Source organism: Ciconia boyciana, chromosome 15, assembly GCF_034638445.1.
Source record: "Ciconia boyciana chromosome 15, ASM3463844v1, whole genome shotgun sequence".
In the NCBI taxonomy this organism is placed as follows: Eukaryota; Metazoa; Chordata; class Aves; order Ciconiiformes; family Ciconiidae; genus Ciconia; species Ciconia boyciana.
The window spans coordinates 6,340,894-6,364,768 of NC_132948.1; the positions used below are offsets into that span (position 1 = coordinate 6,340,894).

The window sequence follows — 23,875 nt, forward strand, 5'->3', positions numbered from 1 at the left end:
ATATTTCTGCAGGGTATTGATCAAGTCTTCTTTTCTGGCTGCTTCACTGTATCACATCATCCCCCTCTCGACTGAGGTTGAAAACCTCTTCCTTGTCCATTGCGTACCCTTTCCTCCTTGCCTGGATAGCAGTTACTTCCATTCCTACTGGGCAGGTCACTTGAGATGGGGATGTTGTAATGAGAGGTGGCGGATGAAGCACCGACCTACCTGTGTGTCAGCGCGTGCTGTTACTGCCATTGTGCTGACAGACCTGCACTCCTAGGTGGCACATGTCCCTGCAGAGAAGGCAACAGTTATACTACAACGATTGAATGGTTTGTTGCAGGCAACAAAATCCAGGGAGCGTGTACACTTGCTGCCCTAGCAAGTCTTCCTTTAGTGACTTTCCTGTTCAGACCTGGCTTTTGCTGTGTTACTGGTTCATCAGTCCGTCATTATTGGGTCTGTCTGTCTGTGGCTAATGGACGGTTCGGAGGAAAAAGTCAGATTCCTCACTGCTAATTTATAACTTAGTTGTTATTCACAATAACTAAATTCAAGATTTTGTGTTCCCTTTAGCTTATACTAGATCTTTCTTTTACGTTAATGATAGATCTGTTGGGGCAGTGGGAGCAAACAACTCTTTAGACTTAGGAGGTCAACTTTTACTTCTTTTCTACGTCTCAGTGTCATATTGACTATCTCTTAATGAGAAAATGAGCTCCTTTCTGCTTTAATTTCCCATTCTTCTTAATCTCAATTTTTGCACTACTTTCCACTTCTTCTGTACTGTGTTTTCACTCTGTTTCCCCCATTCTTTAAGAATTTTGACTCTTTTATTCTTCCTTTGAAATGATTGACAGTAACATACTGTATGTTGATGCTGAGGGACTGTTCCTGATCTATAAGGGCACTTTCTAACAAGATTAGCAAGGACCTGGAAAACTTGAACTTTTGAGTTTGTTTTGGGCTTTCAGCATGCTCAGACACAAACTTGAATTTGCATTCGTTAATTTACTTTTGAAGGTTATCTCTGAGACCAGTGAAGCTAGATTTTTGTTTTTCTGACAAAAGGGAAAAAGCTAAGTGTCCTCTGTTCAGTTTGAGTCTGTTTTGCAGGGTACATAAATGCATCATGCAAGGCCTATGGCCTGTATCTTTGACATCATCGTGCTGATGTTTCAGTAGGTATATGCTGACTTCCAGCTGCTCTTACAGTAGAAGCATTCGGAATACACAAAACTAAATAATCTATATTATATGTATATATAAAAAAATATATTATACTATATATATATAAAACATATATTTTTTCTAGTTTCCAACTAACTGACTGTCAGTGTTGTATGAGGATTGGTCTGTTTTAGGCATCCGTAATGCGTCTATTACTGTGGATGTAGCCATCTATGGTACAAACATAACTTTTAGACAGGATCTTGCCTGTGTCTTTATATAAAAATTAAAATCTTAAGAATTGCGGAGTATTTTATGTTTGCTTTCATTTGCTGTTAAATGATGAAAGAACTATTCTTTATTTCAGACTGAGTTTTTTAAAACTTTGAATGTTCTTTACAGTACTTGAGAAATCAGTTAGAACCTACTGAACATTCTAGATGTATGTGTAATTTCAATTTCATGTTCAATAGACTTCTGTGAATTTCTTTCATGTTTTTAATTACTTTTTTGAACCCATTATTACTATTGCCACTTGTAACACCTGGGATAATTCTGCATTTTAACTATACTGCATGTGCCAGGTTGCTTCAGTTGGTTTTCTCTTATCTTCTGCCTGTTTGATGCCTCTCTGTTTCTGTGAAATAGCGAATAATTGTTCCCTTTATCTTCCCTGGGCTTTTCTTGATTTTTATAGACCTTTGACTATAAAATTCTTTTCTAACTTTCATAGTCTATCTTAGTCTCTCTTTGGATGCGGAGATTGATCCCAACCTGGTTGTCTGTTACCCATCTTGTACCTTTCCTACTTAGGTATCTTTATGTGCTTGTGTGGTGGTGGGAACAAAACTGAACATGGTATTTAAAATGGGCTTCCTATTGTAGATTTTTAGAATGGCATAATTGTTTCCTGTTTCTCCTTTTCCAAAGATTCTCATTCTTTTGCTTATCTCTTTGTCTCCATGCTCATGAACAGTCAATGTTTGCAGGAGAACTTCTCCAAGGACTCTCAAATGTCTTTTGTGAGGGGTAAAGGTATGTTTGGGGCCAGTTATTGTGATAACAACTAAGGATTTTTTTTCCCCAATCACTTTGCATTTACTGACATTGAGTGTCATCTGCTATTTATTTCCCAGAATATACTGAAGATTCTTCTGTGCTCTGGGCAGTTAGTTTTACATTTGACTATCACTTTGCTTCATTAGTGTGCAGTTTCTGTAGCTCACCTGCGTACTGCCCAAAGCTGTTTGGCTTAGATCTCTGGGAAGCCCAGAAAATGAGAAAGACAAATGTGTTGCCAATGTCTTGAATTCATTAGACAAATTTGCCCAGAAATCTGCGAGTGACGCCCACGCTCACGCAGTCCCCTGTCTTCTCTCCTGCTAATGTCCTTGCCAGTATAACTTTGTATACATTTCCTAGTCTGATGATTGGTATGACTGCAATCAAGAAACACCAGCAGACACCTGAGAAAGCGGCTGCAGGATACCATTTTAGAGTTTAGATAAATTGTCTCCAGCTATTTGGTGGTTAATCCTTTAAAATAAGGTAAAACCCGTCCTTTACCCTGAACGTGCCTGACTGGTAGTGCGTCGGGGAAGGCTCTTAATAAGCCCTATGTGTAACTGACTGAAGCTTTGAAATATTAACCTACTTCCAGTTTTCTCAGAAGTTCACGAAAGAAGGTTTAATTATACATAATAAATAGTATAGATTATGGAAAATAGAATAATCCTGAGAGACTGCTCACCATATAAAAAGGACCGCAGATTTTATTATCTCTTAGTACAACATGGTCCAGAAGGATCAAGGACCTCGTGGACCCAGGTGCTCAAAGGAGGAGTTGCCTAGTCTCAGTGAGCTTCCAGTTTGATTTGAGATGCGGGGTAACCAATAGGTATAATAATCCGAAAACCAGGAGAGGGAGAGCAACAATAACCCAGGCTGACTTATGCATGACTGAAGAGCTTTTATAAAAAGTTTTATACAGAAAGAATGGCATGGTCTCTTTTGGCTATCTTCTTATTCATCATTAGTTGGTGTAATGTCATGACTTGAGACGCTCCTTAAGGAGGCACTGAGAAGAGCTTCAAGGTCAACAATTTGAGGAAAGTGGGAATAAAGAATTTGCAATAACTTGATGCATATTGCTCATAGCTTTTCAATTATTGTAAATAATTACATTTGGCAGTAGGTATATTAAAAGATTGCATTACGTATATGATCCAAATATATTTTGCAGTGTGTTTGCAGTGAAATCAGGTTAGTTTCTCAATAGTATTTAAAAATAACGTTTGTACTACTTAGTTCTTTCTTGGTTTTGGAGTATTTACTTGAAAATATAATTTTGTTTCTTAAATGAAGTATTTTGCAAAAGTGTAAGCGAGGGCATAATTTGGTCTGCTTAACCTTTAGTTTTTAAAATTATGTATGAACCCAAAAGTACAGTTTAAATTTAGCTATGGGTTGCATAGTTCTTGTTACAATTTTTAGCAACATGTAGCATAGCTCAAATTAGAGTGGATCTAGCTGATGTTACAATTGCAGATCTGCAAGTTCAGTATTGGAAGCTCACAGTTGCTTCTCATTTTTAGAAAATTCTTTAGAAAAGACATCTCTTTCTTTAGAAAAGTTTGTATAAGCTCCAGATTAAAAAAAAAAAAAAATCAGTTTCCTTCCTGTTGATAAGTTTGTATTTAAAATATTTTTGTCTGTAATTACAATGAAAAACCAAAGCAGTAAAATATTTTCAAAACAACATGCTCCGGAAGCCTAGACATATATTCCATTAGGAAATTCACTAAAATGTGGTTGGTTTTTTTAATAGAACAGTGCTGTAAGTTATAGATTTATATTCAAGGTATTTATTCCTTTTGATTTCTTTATGCTTTTAGCTGTTATAGTTTTTTTGTGATATAAAAATAGATTTCCTTGAACATCTAAAAATCCCTTCTAGAGTTTTATTTAAAAAATTTGGAAGTTTGACTTCTATTTTACCTATGACTTTGTGAAAATGTAACTTGGTGGGTTTTTTCCCCTGTAATGTAGATTTACCAGAGGAAATGAAATCCCTGTCTGTCAGAAGAATATTTACTGACACTTGTAGGAGTACTTTAGACTAAAGTAGATGTCAGGCTAGACACCCTGATAATGAACATAGAGTAAATGCTAGACTTCAGAAACTGCACGGTGGTGAAAATGACAGAAGCAATGAAAGTTTGCAGGATTTCCTTCATATTGCTTCTGCTAGATGGAAGGTAACTTTAGCAGTGCGTCTGTTGGGTGGTGGCAGTGGTTTTGTTTTCATTGAGGGATCAAAATTGCCTAGGCTTATTTTAGCCGGCAGTCCATGAAGTGAGTGTGCGTTACCAGGGACCATTCTGTAAGTGACCATCACATAGTTTTTCTCTCATTTACCTGCAGGTTTAAGGGGGGGAATAGTCCGAGTCATTGTCCGGTGTACTCATGTCCTGCTGATGGGGTGTATATATTATGTTGCTGAGATTTAAGAAAATGTTTTCTTGTATCTGTGAAGATGTACTCCCGGTAATGCTTCACAACAATTTGTGAAGACAAAATCCAGCTTAAAAAAATCTAGTGGCCTGGATAGCTGTTGTGCACATCCTACGGTGGCTTAAACTTTCAGTTTCAGTGGCCTTTCATTTCTTTCCACACTATTTCTGTTAAAATTCTGTTCTGATTGGGTGAAGGTTGCATGCGGCTTGGCAAGGTTTCATGTCTGTTCGGAAGTGTAGTACAGGCTAGCTGAAGTGCTGGCTGCTAGGAGCATGGAGGTTATGGGGAGACACTTTGTATTCTTTATCTGTTCTTGGACTCTTGTTGAAGCCAGTTTTTATTACAGAAAAACAATAATACCTCAGAATATGGAGTGAAAAAAACCATAAAGCCATTTTACAGATTAAAATACAAGATGTTGTATAGAAGCTTTCATAGAAAGGGAAGCTCAGTTACAGATTTAAGCTGATTTTGGAAACCCGTATTTAGAATAAGTAGCTGTCACTTTGTTTCAGAATCCCTTTGGAATGCCAATTTCTCTGCTTGCCTCTTTATTTTTGTTTTTTCCTCTTTCTGATGCTTCATTGAGTATCTCGAGCTATTTAGATAATTTAAAATATAAAAATGCTACATATCACACTTAGAGAATTTTTTTGAAAGTTATAAAGGCTTTTTTAAAAAAGGTGTCTTAATTATGGACTCGCCACCCAAGACATCATCTATATAAGGCATATTTATTTGAATTGTGTAGCATTAAATAAGATGGATTTCATAGAAACTAACAAGCTCTGAGGTGTAAGATTCGTTGTTCTTCGATCAAGCATTCTCTTCATGCTGTTGCACCACATTGTTTTCCCTTGTCCTCTTGTCTTGGAGCAGAATTTGGACTTGCTGTTATCTCTTCTCACTCATCTTATTGGAACTCAATGGGAATCTACTCCCTACCGTTTTCTGGATAGCGATGTGCTGTTCAGACAGTCAGATCTTTAAGCGTGTATGGGCACTTACTTATTTTATTTGCTAAATGTTCTGTCTCTATAGAGGACTAAGTTTAGCAAGCTTGATCTTGGAAGATAAACATTCTTGTAATGTAGGTTCTTCTGTGTGTTCAACTTGCTATTTGCTTTGGGGGGTTGGGAATTCATTTGTTCTTGAAAAGAAAAAGATCAAAGAAAATTGTGTGTGTTTTTAACACTCACCTTGAATGGTCAGTAGGGTTGAATCTTGAGCACCTTCTGCAAGAGGAGGAGGAGGCTTTTTCACCAGTGAAGGCAATTAATTGCTGAGTCAAATCTGAAGCAGATATTGTGGGAGCTTCTGTCTAATGGGACCTCTGTAGTAGGAGCTGGTTTCTGGTGCGCTATGCTGGTTTGGAGAAGTGATGCTAAGAGGCTTGTGCCATCTTCTTTGTTAGAAATACATGAGCTCCTACCTTGAATTGTCTCTGCTAGATCCCTTTCTGTACTTCGTTAGAACCTTTTTTGTTCCACTGCACTAAGGAACTTTGGCTTCTTCTTTAGCATTGGTTTAGTACGTACGAGTACCTTCTATAACAAAGTGTTAGGCAGCCTAAATAGATACATTGCCATCACCTTCCACTATATCAGTAGGAGAAGAGCAGTCACGACTGGAAAGCGGGGATGGCTTTTTAATGAGTACTTTTTGTGTGTTGGTACCATCATAATAATGTTTTATTTGTGGTTTGAGTGCCAGAGTGACTCAGTCTTGTTCTGTGGTTCTTTCTCTTACCTAATGATGTTTTACTGCCTTACGTAGTTCTCGTGATAGCCGGAATTAAATAATAACATATTCCAGAAGTTACCATCATAGTTTCCTTTAAAATAATATCGGGTTTTTTTATGAGATTATTTAGCTTCACAGGATATTAGAGGCAGAAACCACTTTACTTGGACTGAGAAGATGTCTCCTCATGGATTCTCCTCGTTGTTACAGACTCACAGTATGATTCTGGGAAGATCATTAACAGCTTTGTGTTTTCATTTGTTCATGCATAATAAACAGACAGAAAAGACAGCTATTGTTCGACTTGTGCATTCTTTAGCCTTGCTAGTGTTCCTTGAGATTGTGCCCAATGAGACATGCCCTTGCAGAGGCCTCTCTACCTAGTGCTTGGTAACTCTTGGTGAGCTAGTGAAGGTTGCTTCCAGGCAGGTAGCTCCTGTGGTTGTAGCAGCATCGGTCCCTGTGGTTGGGTGGAGGTGATGGGAAAGATGCCACCCGCCGCTGAGCCAGAGGTGGGTTCTTCACTGTGACGCTGGTTGTGCTTTCACTGCCAGGCTCAGTCTCCAGCTGGAGGCAGTTACAGCTGTAGCTGTTAAGGAATCTATTTCTTGAAGTATTTATCTTCTAAATAACGTAAGTTCATGACGAGTTCTGGTACTCCTGCATCTGGAATCTGTAGTCGTTTGCTCTGAATATGATAAAAGAATGGAACCTACACAACATTTGGTATTTTTCATTGTCCCTGATGCAAGCCAATCGCCAGGAAATACAATGAGAGAGAGACAGAGGACACCTTTAAAAATACATCTGAGAAACTGGAGTAGTGTATTTGATACGTTGTACCCTTAAACTTGGCATTGTTTAACAAAAAACTGTTTTGTTGTATGAACAACATGAGCAGTGTTTAAACTAGAGATCGCCTTGGCTGAATCTGTCGTGTACTGTTACTGGTAGGTTGAGCTCAACGGTTCAAAATAGTAAGTTTTGGAAGCAAAATGGTTTCCTTCACAGTCTGCACTAGACACAGGAGGAACCTGAAGAAAATACTTGAGCTTTCTGCTGAGAGATTCATGTTTTCTAATCTGTTTATGTTTGTGACTAATTTCTCAGATTAATTTATTCCAGCCTGTGCCCTGCTGCTTTCATTCTTAATGTTGATGGCAATTGGCTGTATTTAATGCGTCACAATGAATTAAGTCACTTAGTGGTCAATGCAGCCAGTTTTGTTAAGGAAAGTTATAGTTGCAGTTGATTATTTAAATTAAGGTAGCTTTATAGTTTTTAAGAATTTGAATCATGTTGTTCTCTGCTGTCGTGGTTTAACCCCAGCTGGTAACTAAGCAGCACCCAGCCGCTCGCTCACTCCCCTCAGTGGGATGGGGGAGAGAGTCGGAAGGGTAAAAGTGAGAAAGCTCGTGGGTTGAGATAAAGACAGTTTAATAGGGAAAGCAAAAGCCACACATGCAAGCAAAGCAAAACAAGGAATTCATTCACTGCTTCCCATGGGCAGGCAGGTGTTCAGCCATCTCCAGGACAGCAGGGCTCCATCACGCATAACGGTTACTTGGGAAGGCAAACACCATCACTCCGAATGTCCCCCTCTCTCTTCTTCTTCCCCCAGCTTTATATACTGAGCATGACGTCCTGTGGTATGGGATATCCCTTTGGTCAGTGGGGGTCAGCTGTCCCAGCCGTGTCCCCTCCCAGCTCCTTGTGCCCCCCAGCCCACTCGCTGGTGGGGTCGGGTGAGGAGCAGAAAAGGCCTTCACATTGTGTCAGCACTGCTCAGCAGTAATGAAAAGACCCCTGGGTTATCAACCCTGTTTTCAGCACAAATCCAAAACACAGCCCCATACTAGCTACTGTGAAGAAAATTAACTCTATCCCAGCCAAAACCAGCACATCTGCCAAGATGATATCACCTATCTGTCTTAATACCAGTTCTTATGGAGTTCAGACTTTCTCAGTGGAGCCCTTTCACCTTTAGAGTTGACAAAAATTTCTATGATGACTATGAAAAAACATTTTTTCATGACCAATGTACTTATAAATGAATGCTATATGGTATGGCCACCTGGGAGGAAGTTGCAGTGACAATGTAGGTCTCATGACCTGACAGGAGAACAAAACAAATACTTTTTTTGATCCTATAATTGTGGCACAAACAAAATATCATGTATTTTAGAAACTGGGGAGAGAATCTTGCTTCAGTTCTAACTGTGGAAGCTGTCAAAAGAGAAGATACCTGTATCTTTTTCTTAGTGTTCTGTTCCTTCCGATAGACTGACTTGGTCCTTGTGATCAGTTAAATGCATCATACAAATATTATCCCTGTTAGCTGTGCCAGAAATTTGAATCGTGCTGCCTGACCTACCTGTACTTAAATAAGTTGAATTTGCACTGCAGAAGTTTATTTTGCTCATGAAAATCTCAGGTTTTGTCAAAATTGTAGCAGGAAGCTATTGAAGCTAAGAACATAGCAGGATTCCAAAAAGTTCCTATAGGTTAAAGCAACATCTGTTGCTATTGTAGCTGGCAGCTTTGAAAAGGGTGGCATTTTAAATTGTGTGGGGGTGAGTGTGTGTTTGTGGGGTTGGTTGTTTGTTTGTTAACACAATTTCCAAGGATCATGGGTCAGGATGATCTCAGACATCATAAACAGAGTGTCACTGGAGTCCTTGCACTGGGTCTGTTGTTCACCCTCTGATGTTCACCTTGTGTTTGCCCTCTAAGACTTTTCTTAATTTATGATTGTTCATTTCCTCAGATCCTTCTGAAAAATGATATATGAGAGTTCTTTAGACTGTTAGCCTTGCGTTTCCTTGAGTATTGCATGAAAGTTCAGCTGGTTTCAGAAACTTTGGACATGTTTGAACTCCTTTTAGGCCCCAAGTAAAGGTTATACATTTTTTTTGAGCAGAGTATTGCTCAGCTTAAAATATTCCATGCTCCTTATATACAATGAGCATTTCTGTAAGACTGTATTGGATTTTCTTGCCTGTAGTGACTCTGAAGTGTTGGTTCTGAGTTGTATAAAATCAAGTTTTCCACTCTTCTGGTAATTTCCAGGAACAAAGACTAGTGTGGAAATAATAACAGTGTGAAAATTCATTAGTTGCTCTGACTTTAATGGTTGGAAAAATTACACAGTAGTTTTTAGGTTTGCCCACTGAGAAGCATCTTGCACAGTGGCGGTGTGTTGGATAACTTCAGCAAGTTTCAGGAGTAGGCAGAAATGTAAGTTCTTAGAATTAAAGAAGCTGCTGAAACTACAAAGGAAAAAAGTAGGTGAAGATGAAAGGAAATGTGAGAAGAATGGTTATTTTCTTTGGATTCTTTTATTTTCCTACAGCGAATCAGCTCTACGTATGGATCATGGTATCTCGGGGTAGTTACCTGTGGTGTCCCTGGCACTTGGGTACTCACCAACCCCATTTCCCTACAGTACCTCCAGCCATCTATGGCCTGCCGGTGACTAATGAGCTTTCTCAGGGTTTCCTGATCTTTGCGTTTGAACATCTACTCATGTAATAGCTGCTAAATTGTCATAGTCTGTTCTTGCAACTTCTCGGGTCACGGCAAACTGACCACATGATGAAGTTTATGGTCAAATACATGCACATGTGTGAGTTACCGGACAGCTTGGCATAAAGCAACGTGTTCAGCTCTAACGTTTGGGCTGTTGCTCAAAGTAGAACAATTTTCTTGCCAGTACTTGAGAATATATGAAATTGCTGTTTGTAAACTTGATTGAAGTAGCAAAGATGTACTGCATATGGAATGAATTTTCAAGAATGCAGAAATTTACTTTTTATAGTGCTGTTAATAATAATAAGTCAAGCTGCATATTAACTTATATTAGCAGGAGTACTATATAAAGGGAACTATGCAGATGAAAGGAAACAAAGTTTTTGGGTTGGTCTACCGTAGGCAGGACAAGAAACAGTACATTTACTGATACAAAGGAGATTTGGGGTGCATATTAGGAAAAATATTTTAATTATGAAAATCATGAAGCAGTATAATGAGAGTGCCCGAGTAAAACATGGAATCCCCTTCAGTAGAGAAGTTTAGAAACAGTTTGGACAAACACCTGTCAGAAAAAATTGGGTATAATCATAAGGAAAAGAAGAGATCAGTAGTTTCTAATTTGACGCTTTTCTATTGTTGTTGTTTGACTCTAGAGGGGAAAAAAAAGTCTATAGACCATTTTGATGCTTGAGACAGGATGTCAATTTGCAGCTTGCTTCCCTTTCCACCTAAAAATATGCCTCAGCTTGCTCTGGTAATGTATTTAAGCCCTGCAGTTGTTGTGCTGTGGTAACAATATGTGATATTCTTAACGTTTTTTGGTCTGCAGGACTAAAAATGGATGAGACCAACCTCAATTACCATAGTCTAAACCTTTAATGAATATTTCCAAGTTTTTTGTATGTTACCATATGTACAGGTTGCCTGTCGTCAAATACAATTACTACAGAATTCACAACTACCTTGTAATCAGAGTTGTACGAAGATATTCTTGCTGAGTTTTTGCGGGTCCTTGGGAGAGAGTAGGGTATACATGACAGAAGCAGTTACTGACTGCAAATGACTGGCTGAGGAAAATAAGGAGCATAGAAGGTTAAATGAGGAGAAAGGGTGTACCAGATTCAATGGAACTGTGACTTTCTACAGCTCACTTTACATAATAATCTTTATAATTAAAAGGCTTAAACCTGTTTTTCTTTGTTATTTTGTATTGCCTGAAGTTGACAATCCGGGAAGGTGGCTCTGCCAATGATGACTGTTCTGTTGCTAAAATAAATTGTGTGCCACACTAATTTCTGTGAGTATACCCAGTTCCAAAGACTCATCCTTCCCTTCCCATTTATAAGCAATTTGCAGCCTGAGGTGGCTGATTATAGAGGATTGTGAGCAGATGTACCAGTTCAAGTTCTTTGGTTTGAAGAGAATGTATACATTCTTCCATTGTCTGTGCATGCATGTGCTTCTCTGTGACCTATGTATCAAACTTCAGATAGATATACCGGCATCGTCTTCACATTCACACCTGCCACCTGTTCAGATAAACTTCCTTACCTGGCAACTGTGCTTCGTGTTGTAAAATCAAATAGTATGGCCGAGGAGGAAAAACTTGTGAATCTGTGGAGTGCAGCATACTAAAATAGACTACAACTAGTCTTATGCCTGAAGAAGGCAATATGTCTTCTAGAAGACATCCTTCATAGGGAAAGCTTCATAGGGAATGATAATGTTTTATAAGGCTCTTTTCTGTTACTTCTGTACCCCCCCAAAGTCAATAGATAAACAATTTACTTTAAGAATCTGATTCTGAATTCATAATTTGTTCTGCAGTAATGCTGGTGGCTTTAATTTCTGCTATCCAGTTTCTAATATTTTGATTTTTTTTTTCCTTTTTCGAGTAGCATTTCTTCACGCTAACATGTAATTTCTCCCTTCCCCTTCCCCCCCCAGATTTCTTTCTTTGGATCAAAATCTTTTGGAAGAAGAAGTCCTGACAGTCCCATGTTGAGCAAAGCTGAATTTGTTGAGAAAGTTCGCCAGAGCAACCAGGCTTGCCATGATGGCGATTTTCATACAGCAATCGTGTTGTACAATGAGGCTTTGGGAGTTGATCCTCAGAACTGCATTCTCTACAGTAACCGTTCAGCAGCCTACATGAAAATCCAACAGTATGACAAGGCCCTGGATGATGCAATCAAAGCACGACTTCTGAATCCCAAATGGCCAAAGGTAAGAAAGTGTATTTGTCTTCTGGGGAAGGAGTAACTCCTTTGGGGTTATTATTCATATATGTAACACCTAATGTAAACAAGTGCATCTCTTTCGGTACTGAAGTCTGGTTTTGCCAAAAGCTCCAGATAATAATATCTTTTGTGTTTAAAAATTGTTTGACTTGAATTTCCTGTTGGGTATTAAACTGTTTTCTGCGTAAACATGCTTTTCCCCAGTGGGGGTATGGTACTATTTTATTATTTTAAACTAGCATGGTTTCTGGGTTGTGAAGACTTGACATCTCTTTTAATGTGAAATGTAGTCAGCATTCAGTGGCATCCAGGAACATTTTCTTGCAAAACTTCTTTAGAGGTAGCATGGGGATTCTTATTAGTAATTGAGCAATAAGGCCTTTCAAAGTAGTGTTCAAAGAGTGTTTATGTGTAGTATGTTTTGGATAAACATTTTAAGAAATGTGTATCTTGGCATTCTTAGTAAGATCTGACTATGCAAGGAAACATTTTATAAAGAGTAAATGGTGTTGGTTGCCTCTTTGTTCTGGGGTTGCTTCCCATTAGCTGCAATTGATTGCTTCAGTAACTGACTGACCCTTGGCTAGCCCAGGGCCAGCCCTTTTCATGCTAATGAATTTTAATAGCATCCGCTCCAGATTTCATTTCTCCTGTCAATCCCTCACGCAGTCTTACTAGCCACTTTAGCTAAAGATGCAATTTAAGAGTGGATTCATCACCCAGGTTCCTCTCCTCAGAAATTATGGCAGGTAGCAAGCATAATGCTCTCCATCAGCTGGACTCCAAACTACTGAAGTTAAGTTTCCTTTTATTTCAAAGCAGATCACTATAAGTCTTGTATTCTGTTTTTCAGTTGTTTATTAGCTTCCAGAAAAGTCTTATCATATGCTTCTTTAAGACTTTGTTAATTACTTTACCCATACTCTAAGCACAAATCCAAACTCTGCTCATTATCAGTTCCATGTACTGAGATTGTGTTGTATACCTTTAAATCAACATTGCCTGCTCTCCCTTTTCTCATTGGTCATTGCCTGTATCTTGTCTGGATATGTAGTAGTCCGTTAACTAAAAACAGGAGTATTAGTCTAGTGGCCAACTGCTTAGCAATTACATTTCCAAACTCCCCATCATTTCATTTGCTCTGCTGCAGTAAGTCAATGCACTGTTTTTTCATGCCTGCATAGTATACTTCCATATGGAAAGTGGAAGCTGTTGTGTAAAACATATATATAAAATAGTGTTCTTTCCACTCGGAACACAGGATGATTTTCCTAGATACATGTATATGGTTTGAGGATTCAGTGCTGTGAAAGCTTCTGCTGTTTCTGCAGCAGCTGAGACATCATCTCGCTAACGGAGGCATGTGTCTGCTCATTCCACCTCAAAGGAATGACAGGGATTGCAACATCTGAGTACGTTTGGAGGCAGAAGACTGGTGGTATCTTTTCATCAGTACAATCTGTGTGCACAATGTCACTGTTGTCTCAGCCTCCAATCATGTGCAAGCTGTGACAGTTTGTCTACAGGACTGCTAGGCATGTCTTCCTTTGGTAATTCTCTCATTCTCTCACCAAGAGAGAGAGCATCCTGCAAGTATTTTAATTTGATACATCTTTCTGACAGAAAAGAGCCTGAATTCCTCCCCCCTTGTCCTGGTCAAAATTTGGTATCTTAACTCTGGAATTTCTGGAGTCAAGAAACTGCAATTGTACACAAACTTTCTCACTCTAAGTTTCTCTCTTTAGTGAGACCAGAAAATGGCTTTAGAAAAATGTTATTTAAAGTGTTTTCTAAAGCTCTGCCCACTCTTAATCACAAAAGGAAGATCGTGGTCCAGGGGAGATCCTTGCCTTTCGTTGATCCTACTTTTTGGAGTTGCCATCTTGAATTGCAGCACTTTAATTTGTGTTTTTCTTTCACATTTTATTTTCACACTTAACTTTTGTACCTTCTTTTCACTTTTATACTGCTGTTTAATCTTTCTTAAAGAGCTTTAATGTGTTCTCCCTGTTATTTTTACTAAGCCTGTCTGCAATTTACTGTTTGTATCAGTCCACATTAGAAAGAAACTCCTGCTTTGGCAGGGAGATGATTTACAAGCTTGTAAGTTTTTGTTTGGTTTTTTTTTCTGTTTGGTTTTTTTTTTTTTTTTTGTCATTAACTTCTGTCTTGTATTACCGAATGTCATAAAAGATTTTGCATGGATTTGTATGAAGGACTGTGTTTAAAAAAAGAAAATTGCATTACTGTCATTAAACTCCAGATTTCCAGGTCACTTGTCTGAATGCAGGGAGTTAAAGAGTATAGAAGCAAGGGTGCTTTTGCTTAGTTTTGTATCCTGTTTCTGGAAGTCTGGTAGTGATTTACTACAGAGCTCACTTAGATGAAAAGTTATGAAAAAACTTCATAAAAGAATACTTTCAAAATGCCAGTCACAGAAGTATAACAAGACCTTTGAAATGAATCATTGGAATAGATTTGTGGATCAAAACAGAAAATAAGATGGAATAGAATATTTACTAGCTAAAAGCCTAACTGTGTTAAATGAAGGCATTATCATCAGTCTGTTAAATACAGAAATAACAGATGCAGAAATAAATATTGATGCAGTACTAAGGTGGAATAGTTTAAAAAAAACAAACAAACAAAAAATTTTCAGTAATGAAAAAGTGAGACTTTTTTCAGGTAGACTATATTATTGAGTTGAAAACATGAAATAACTCTGTTTTGATTCTACTTCTGCTGTTAAATGTACACCTGACCTTGAGCAAACTTTATTTCTTTGTTTATTTTTTTTACAAAAAGGTGAGGAGTCACTTTTACAGAACATTTTGAGCCTTATTGGTGGAAAAAGTAGTTGAAGACCTAACTGATGTTGTTATGATGACATAGCGTCTCTTCTTGCTTTATTGGATCAATGCGTAAAGGATATCTTGCTCCGTGATACAAAATGTTTATATACTTAGAAAGTTACTATCGGTTAGTAATAGAAGAGTCAAAGTAGCTTTTGCAGGCTTTCTGTCCTGTATAAAGCTCATCCTCAGTCCCTGTTTGTATCTTGCCTTTTATCTTTTCAGTTTGTCAGATTTTCAGTGCTTCACACGCTCTCCTCTTTTCTCCCAAACCACCAGAATCCCATTTGGAACCCTATCTTCTGGTTTTTAATTTTAATGACTCAGTGTTTTTTTTGTTATTCTAGATTTGCTCCTACAGTACATACTTTTAAAAATAAGTGAGTACTAATAAAAATAAGAGGTTTTGCTTTTCTTCAGCTATAGGTGGTACATCAGTGGGCATTATGCTTTTATATTAAAAAAAATTCAAATTGATGTGAGAAATAAAGCCAAAATTGAGATCCTTTGGAACATTCCCATTTATATGTTCTTGAATGTCACCCTAATAAGAGAATATGTAGATGAATCAGAGCTGCTGTCTGGCAGCAGCAGTACTGTATGTCTACAATTGATATTCAAGAATAATATGCTTCTTCCCCCACCCCAGCAGCACCACCACTACCACCAAAAAAAAAAGTGAATTTTGGACATATTCTAAAAAATTCCAAATGTTAAAGCATGTCTTTCTGGCATCTGTTTGATCGGAAGTGAACAACATTATTTATAATAACTGCTGTTATTATAAACTTGTGCTGTAAAATAGATAGACTTGGTTCACGATCCATGCTGGTAGCTTGTTAGGTAGTTTGTTAGATGACTTGTGTGTTGATTCCACCACTTCTTCCTTCTGTTCCAGCCCAAAGTTGGCTGATTGTATCTGTTTAGCCTTTTCCATGGCCATCGGCCAGTAAATGTCCCACAGGTCTGCTGCCAGCTGAACTCGAAACTGGGTCTGTCCCTCATGAGAGCTGTGAAATGGATTTGCCTCTCGCCACCTGACCATTGGAAGGCAAGCATTCCCACACCGCAGCACCAGCAAGTTGCCTTCCGTCTTGGAGCCCCCAGTTCACGGCTTTGAAGCCAAGCTCTTAGCAGAGTTGAGGAATACATCATGTGAATACAAGTATTTAGAATTGTTGGGTTTAAGGCTAACGAGTTTTGCAAGGGTTATATAATCACGTACATGAGAGAAGCAGCTAGTCTAACTTTCAGAGACGGTAATGAGATTTAATGTGAATCATCGGGTCATCCCGCATCATTTTACTGCAGAGGCTGTGTCTCAGTCATGTCCTCTGTGACAGCAGGTGTATTTCACGTCTGATCTGCAATGAGATGTGATCTTTTATTGTCATGGTTCTTTTAAGCTTTTGTATGTAGAAACAGATTTTTTATTTCACTTGGGCCAAAGGTACAGTAATGGCATACACATGAAATGAATTTCCCTTCAAGGCCTTTCATTAGCTGGATTGAAGGTCAATAAGGTGTTGAACAGGAAATGATTTGTAGAGGTCAGAGTTTGACTGCACTGTCTGCCTTCATTTACACAGTTATGATAGAAATCTCATAAAAATGGTTTGGCAGGGAGTGCATCTTGTCTTTTAAAAAGGAGCCATCATGCTACTACAGTAATTGAGATAATGAAAACCCACAGCTGAATGAATTATTTTTTTTTTATCCTCCGTGTGTTGTTTCCATCTGGAACTGTGATTTTTCACACTCTTCTACATAGTACTTCCCTTTTGCTTTGAATTGTTGTTTCTACAGAAATCATCCGCAAGGACTTAGGTTTTAGAAGAAAATGAAAAATTTTGCCAAGCTCTGTTTGTCATTGATTTGGCTGCTCCACAGTGAGGGTGACTGTTGGCTTAAGACGTCTGTATCTACAAATTGAGGCCAGTAGCTGCCACTACTTCTTCATTCTGTCTCATGACTTTGTGTTAGTTTGGTGAGGACTAGTTGCTTTAGTGCTGAATCTGACTATGCAAGTGTCATCCCAGGAGGAGTTCTCCATTAATGTTCCTTTTCAAGCCTTCAGCCCTCTCCGTCTTGTTTCCTCCATTGTGGATTCATTAGTTGCTCTTCACATGCTGTTTCTTGTTCTTGGTGAGTGTTCATTTTTTCCTAGTTTCCATGATTCTCCAAATAATTTATTTAATAAATCGGCTTTTTTCTCTTAGATACCTAAATGATATTTCCTTCCTTTCATATATTTATGACGAGCAAGGGCATACTGGGAACCAAAGTTAGTGAAAGTATCTGTCTTAAGATAGAATTGGAATTTAATCTTATTTTTAGGATTTTTTGGTATGGTTTTTATCCTGAATGTCATTAGAAGTTTCCCTTTTATTCCTGAAAATGCCGTGATACTTTTCAGCAGCATGTTTTTTAAGAGGACAACATCATTGTACAGCTATGCCGATGAGAACCACTTCAGTGATAAAAAAACCTAGGTGAACAGGCTTAAAATTCCTATCGGTGACTGAACAGAGTTTACTGCTAGAATAAATTCTGTCTCCACATTTGCAATTATTTAACAGTGTGACTAAGTTGGCAATTTCAATTAAAATATTAGCTAGGATGAATGAAACTGAAATACTGAAGTCTGTTGGTGATATTTTCCTGTTTAAAAATAATTCATGTTAATTCTGTTTCCATAAAATATCAGCAAGGGCAAAGAAAGGGATCAGTATCTAGACAGCTCATTTGAAGGTCCAGTTAAAAGTGCAAGCCTATTAACTTTGAAAGCCACACCTATTAGCTAAGCTCTACTAATTTTTGGAGCTGTTAACAGAGACAGAGTGAAATTCTTTCAGCTTTCAACATACCAGCTATAGCAACTGTCCTAGTGTGATTAACGCAAGTCAGAGCATATGATAAAATAATTACAAGTAATTAGCGTTTACCACAATGAGATGGCTATTTATCTTCATGTACGGGATGATGAATTCTGCATCTCTCTAGACTGAACTGTATTTTACAATTTTTTTGGCATTTCCATGGAACGGTGACAGAAAACGGCAGAACAGCAGAGGGATTTTGGTGCTTGCAGTAGCTGGAGCTCTTGGGTTACTCTCCTTCCTTTATGGAAAAAACACAGAGAAGTCTTTGTTTCTTTTTTATTTAGTTGAAGGACACAAATATAAACGAGTTTTCTGACTGAACTGGAAAACAACTTTTGGTCAGATGAGGCAGAGATGAAGTTAGACACTATCCTGGCTACCGGGTATTTTTTTTGTCCCTGTTCCCGTTTTACTGACAGATAAATAGGGTGGTTACCTGTCCCCCCCGATTACTTTGTGAAATGCCAGTCCTCTGTTTGGGTGGACTAGGAGTGGTAGGTAGCTTTAGTGTGCTCCTCGACTGTTTCTGATTATTGGGAGCAGTGCTTATCCAACAGAAATGCTTGGAAATCACAGCAGAGATGGCAAATCCCGGAACGGAGGCAGCTTAAGTTTGTGTGGTATGTTTTCCTCATTTTCAACATTTACGTTTTCTAAAACGTGTATTTGTAATTTTATTACACGATTAATTCTAATTTTAGCTAGAAGAAGGAAGGGTGTACTTTGGGGACTAATTAACTAGTCTGATATGTTTTGAACATAGAAATTTCAGGTTGGATTGGATATCTGATATCAGAAAATATGCAGTGGTGTTTATAAACTTATTACAGGGCTAGGTGGTTGGTTGTTAGTCACGCTCGGTTTGCAGTGCTATCCTTGCATAGTACAGGGATTTTTTTTTGTGTGTGTGCAACTTGTTGGTGTGAGACAACAGGAGGGCACTGTCTAAAGTTGAACACTTACGTTGCGTATTTCAATATCAAAGCTGCTTTATAGATTTTTAAAAATAATTATTTGATTTTTATTGATAGAACATAACTGGGAAAATTGCAACTTATGCATACAAAATCTAAGCAATTTTATTAATTATCCAGAAGAGGGAGCTTAACAGGTATAGCTGGTATTTTGTTTGAAAGGCCTGAGTTTTAAATACAGAACCCAGTTTCCTTTTACTTAGGAAGTTGAAAAATTAATTTGAATCCAAGTTTTCTGAGATTTAAGCTACTAAATGTAAATTTCTTTGTTTCTTTTCCTCCTTTATCTTGGATATGCAATTTTTTAATTCTTACATTCTTTTTTTTTTTTAATATCATCATAATTTGCAATGCTAATGGGGAATATCACAATCTTACATGTGTTTGAAATAAATGTATTTTCATTCTCTAACCAGGCCAATGCATTACGCTGATCCTTTCTTCAGAGAATGGCAACCAAAACCAAAACAAAAAATATTGTGAAATAAAGAAATGCAGAGTGAAGAAATGAGAGTGGACAGCAATAGGAGTCAGAAATGGTGGCTGTTCTGCATGTGCCGAGGTTCTACTTTCTTAGCAAGCCGAGCTAAAACCTAAGGAATAACTGAAAGTATATTAATATACCCTCTCTTTGCTCATTAATTCTGGTGGTGGTAGCTCTTTTTTCTTACAGAAAGGAGCTCTGCTCTGTGGTGGCAGTTTTCCCGAGCCTCTGGGACAGTATTTTCCCTTGTTCTCGTGCTGCTATTCTCACTATCTTGCTCCTGAAATCCCTGACATGCACACATGCGTGCATATGCTGGTTGAATCTCTCTCTTTCTCTCTTTCCTCTTTTGTTTTCCCCCAAAAGTCTCATCCTCCTTTGTGCCACAGTCACTTATTGGCTGATTGATTGTTACAGAATTAGCTAATGTTTTGCAGATATCTCCCATTTGGCTTTTGTGCAACTGGCATCAGAACATCCACCTGCAGTTTTCATATTTGTTGTCAAACTAAGCTGAAGTAGATGGGAAGCCTGGCTAAATACGGCATGCAGATCTTGGCCTTCGATAACCTTTTGTGGTAGTGAAATTGTCAGAAACATAGCAGCCTGAATGTGCCTCTAGAAATGTAGGAAGCATGGCTTGGGTGGTCCAGCATGCCTCTTTGGAAGTACCACGCTGTTTAGAACAGTGCTGTTTTGAATCTTCTATAAATGCTGAAGAAACATGGGGCACATGCGAAGGTAACACTTCAAATATTTTTTTCCAAGATGTTCAGAGAAAAGCTTGGATTACATTTTTTTTTTTTCTGATATTCAAAGTGGCAATATTCTGCATGGTAAAAAGACTCACTATCATCAAAGATCTGTGTTCTGGCCTTCAAACGGACATAAAGTTTTGGAAATCCTCTTCTTCAATTCAGTTACGCTCCAAATGTCTGGGTCTGCACCTGTCAAAAATTCTTCAGATCCAACAGTTGCTTGGGTATATTTGTTATATTTTATTGACTGGGCTTGACTGTGTCAGTCCGAGTATACAAAATACTTCAAAGTCTACATATTTAACCTGTGTCCTGTGTTTATTGTTTTTGCTCTGCTAGACCCAGCTACATAAAATAGTGTTTATCATAGCTGTGGTCCCGGTTTAAATGAAAGATGCAGTCCTGTGCAGTATGTTCTGCTGTACTTCTCAGATATTTTGACTTGAATCTTTATAATATAGAATAGATACATTAAGTACTACACTTTTTGTTTGGTAGAGCAACATTTTGATGTTTATGTATTCTTAAAAAGGAAAAATGAATTTTTCATTAACCCCCCCCAAATCTTCCTTTCCCTAGCTGCTGTTTCTAATAACCCCTGTGGGAGGCTGGTTCCAATCTTCACATTCTCCGAGATTTTATGAAGCATTTTCTGAGTTCAGAGTTTCTTTGGGGGCTGGGGAATGACAATGTCTTAGAGAAAAAAACTTTCTGGTATTACAGAATTGGAGCATTGCTAAGGTTGGAAGGGGCCTCTGGAGATCGACTAGTCCAGCACCCCCTGCTCAAAGCAGGGTCGGCTAGAGCAGGTTGTCCAGGATGCTGTAGCAAGATACCTAAATTATACAGAACAGCTCATTCTTATAATGCAATAATGAAGAGGTATCTGAACAAATTGAAAGGTGACATACTTAAAATGCATGCAAAGAAATATTATTTTCAAATAATCTATTCTTGGTCCATGGGAGTTGATTATCACAGTATATTATTGAAACCATTAGTGTAGCCATACTTTGAAGGGGCTGGAAACTTCCAGATGCTGAGAGTAACAGAATTACAAAAAAGTTCAGGATGGAGTAGATGGATGAGAAATAAGCTTTAATTTTTGGGGACGAGTGACTCATTAGTACAAAATTTTTGGAGGAAGAGGGAGAAGGCCGACTTCTATCTTCAGATTTCTCTTTCCTGTGTCAACCTCGGAAGCATCCGTTGCAGGCAGCTATTGGCAGGGGCTAGCCTGGATGGAGCGCTGCCCTTACCCCTGACTGGAGTTCCTAATTGTGTGGTTCAGTCTGTGCTAGGATGAAAACATTAAATATTTGTAAGGTGAGGAGGAAACACTTCATTTGTTATGGTACGACGTGGTGGCTGAGATGGACTTTGTCTGAATTGCATAGATATTTCCTCAGGCTTACAAGAACCAGGGTTTTGAGTATTGTACCTTTTTTTTAAACTTGTCTTTTATTCTTTTGCACTGAAATCCAAATTTTATCTTCTTGACCAGTGGCTAGATGGTTTGTTATTACACTGGCCAAACGTGCAGAAGGAAGCTGAGACCGAGTACCTCTGGAGCCCAAGGAGTGGTCGGCGCTCGCCTCGCCTGCCGAGGGGTCCGCCTGTTCGGGGCACCCACTTTGGCCCCATGGCTCTGGTCATGGGTGGCTGTGCTGCACCCGTCTGTGCGATTGGGAGTTTCGCTCTGCGTTTTGAGACTGCGTCTGATATATACTTAAGTATAATCACTCAGGAATTTGCTGCAAGTTTAAGTACTGTGACTGCTGCTCTAGCAATCAATACAGGGATTTCCTGACCCTCTACCTGGGCAGTGCTTGATTTCCACGGTCTGAGTCACACAGAAATTGTCAGGGACGGTTTCGTCTTTAGAATTTGTCATGTTTAACGTTCTGCTTGCTTTTTTTTGTTGGCAACATTAAGCCAAACTTACCAAACAAACCAAGCAAACTTTTTTGTCTAGTATGCACTTTGCAAGACTCCAGATGTACACAGTGTAGAAGATATTCATACCAAAAGAATCATTTGGTAAAATAACTTTAAAACAAAAACATCAACATCAACAAAACTATGGCATGCACAGAGTTTAATAGTAAATGCTATTGTAGCATTAATATTTTGTATTTTCCTTTGGTTTTCAAAGTGCCTACCAGGAAAAAAAGCTGGCTTTATTTAAAATAAATGTCTGAGCATTTGCATCATTCCAGTTCTCAGGCTACTGGAAAAAATTACAAACATGTGGCAGGATAAGAATAAATTCATATGTGTCTTTGTACCTAATTGGGGAGAACAGAAGGAGGTTTTAACGATAGCATTGCATGTAATACTGGGGAAAGATTACGCTCCTAACTTCTGCTACCAATTGATCTGCCTCTGACTTCAAGTTCTTCAGAAGCGCAGAAAAGTTTTAAGATTCCAATACTTTACACAGGGCAAAAAAGTAATTTAAGATACTTATTCTATCTTTCCCGTGTTAATGTGTGAACTTTTTAGTGTTGAAAAACTTGAGTCATTAATAATTGAGCTTATTATGATAATTTATTCTCTTGTTTGTCTTATTTCTGGGGAGAATTCACTTTGACTAATTCACAAAAATAACTATAAACCTTGTTTTGGTTGCAAGATGCCACAGGTGGCCATTTATCATTTTATGTAACAGCTGTTGCCTATCTGCATATTTTATGACATGCACAGGTTTCTCACGGCTGCTTCTGGTTGGCACAGGCCAGCACAGCATATTTGGTTTTGTATATTAGGACGTTGCCCCAGCTTTGCAGGCTCTCTCTTCTCCATGAGGCTGGAGAGACTAGAGATATCTGATATGACTCATTGATGTTGTTTTCCTTTATAGCTTTCACCAGGAGATATGAAGACTTGTTCTTGGACTCTCTGGTCAAGTTTCTGCAGAGTAGTTGGTAGTAACAGTATGGGGTAGACAGCTTGCCAGAAGTCAAACCTCTACTTCCCATGCTGTTCCTTTTCTTGCTTTAGATCCTCAGCTAGTTCTGCTAGTGTCAGTGGATACATGGGTTTTTTTCCAAGTATTAGGCTTGGTTTCTGTTGCTATACTGCCTTTCATCACTTTCCTGCTAGCATAAACCAGAGCATGAGCTCTACCACCAAATGTGTGCTGTTCACTGGAGCTTGCATGAAATCTCCTTTTTGTAACCTTTCTTACCGGGGAAGCCTTTAAGCAACTTCATGTGTTTAATAAGAAATAATTCTGACTAAATCTGATTGTTAGATTTATTTTACTTGAGGAATGCTGGCTACTTCATAAGAACCTTTGAGAAATATTATTATGCAAAGTGATTCATAGGTAAATATTGAAGAGCCATGTCCAGCCATGGACACGTGGTTAGTTGTGAAATGTATATGATGTAGAAACTTATATTTGTATTTCATGGCAGTTCTTAGGTATGTGATGTCAGAGGTGTTTCCATCCATCACTATGTTCTCATCATCTTGCAATGTATCTTTTGGGTTTTTTTAGGATGGGTTTTTTTTTTCAGTATCCAGTCTTCAAACATGCAATATTCTCTGAATTTATTTTTCTCCTGTTCCAGCTATTACAACTTTCTCCTGTTCCAGCTATTACAACTAGATGCTATTACAACTTTGGCAATTATGACTTTGTCACCCTGAAGTCTATTGATTTCAGTTTTCCAAATCAGCACTTTGAACTACTTGGAATAAAGAGGTAAAGAAAGAGGGAAAAAATTAAGGCT

The 23,875-nt window shown here is 38.3% G+C and overlaps 1 protein-coding gene across 1 annotated transcript in view; it reads left to right on the forward strand.

Annotated features, from left to right (window-relative positions):
- Window positions 1-23,875, forward strand: part of TTC28 (tetratricopeptide repeat domain 28) — a 206,718-nt gene that overhangs the window by 1,826 nt on the left and 181,017 nt on the right. Inside the window, exon 2 of the mRNA XM_072880117.1 lies at window positions 11,893-12,171. Coding sequence (XP_072736218.1) covers window positions 11,893-12,171 — 279 coding nt within the window. The remainder of the gene's footprint in view (window positions 1-11,892; window positions 12,172-23,875) is intronic.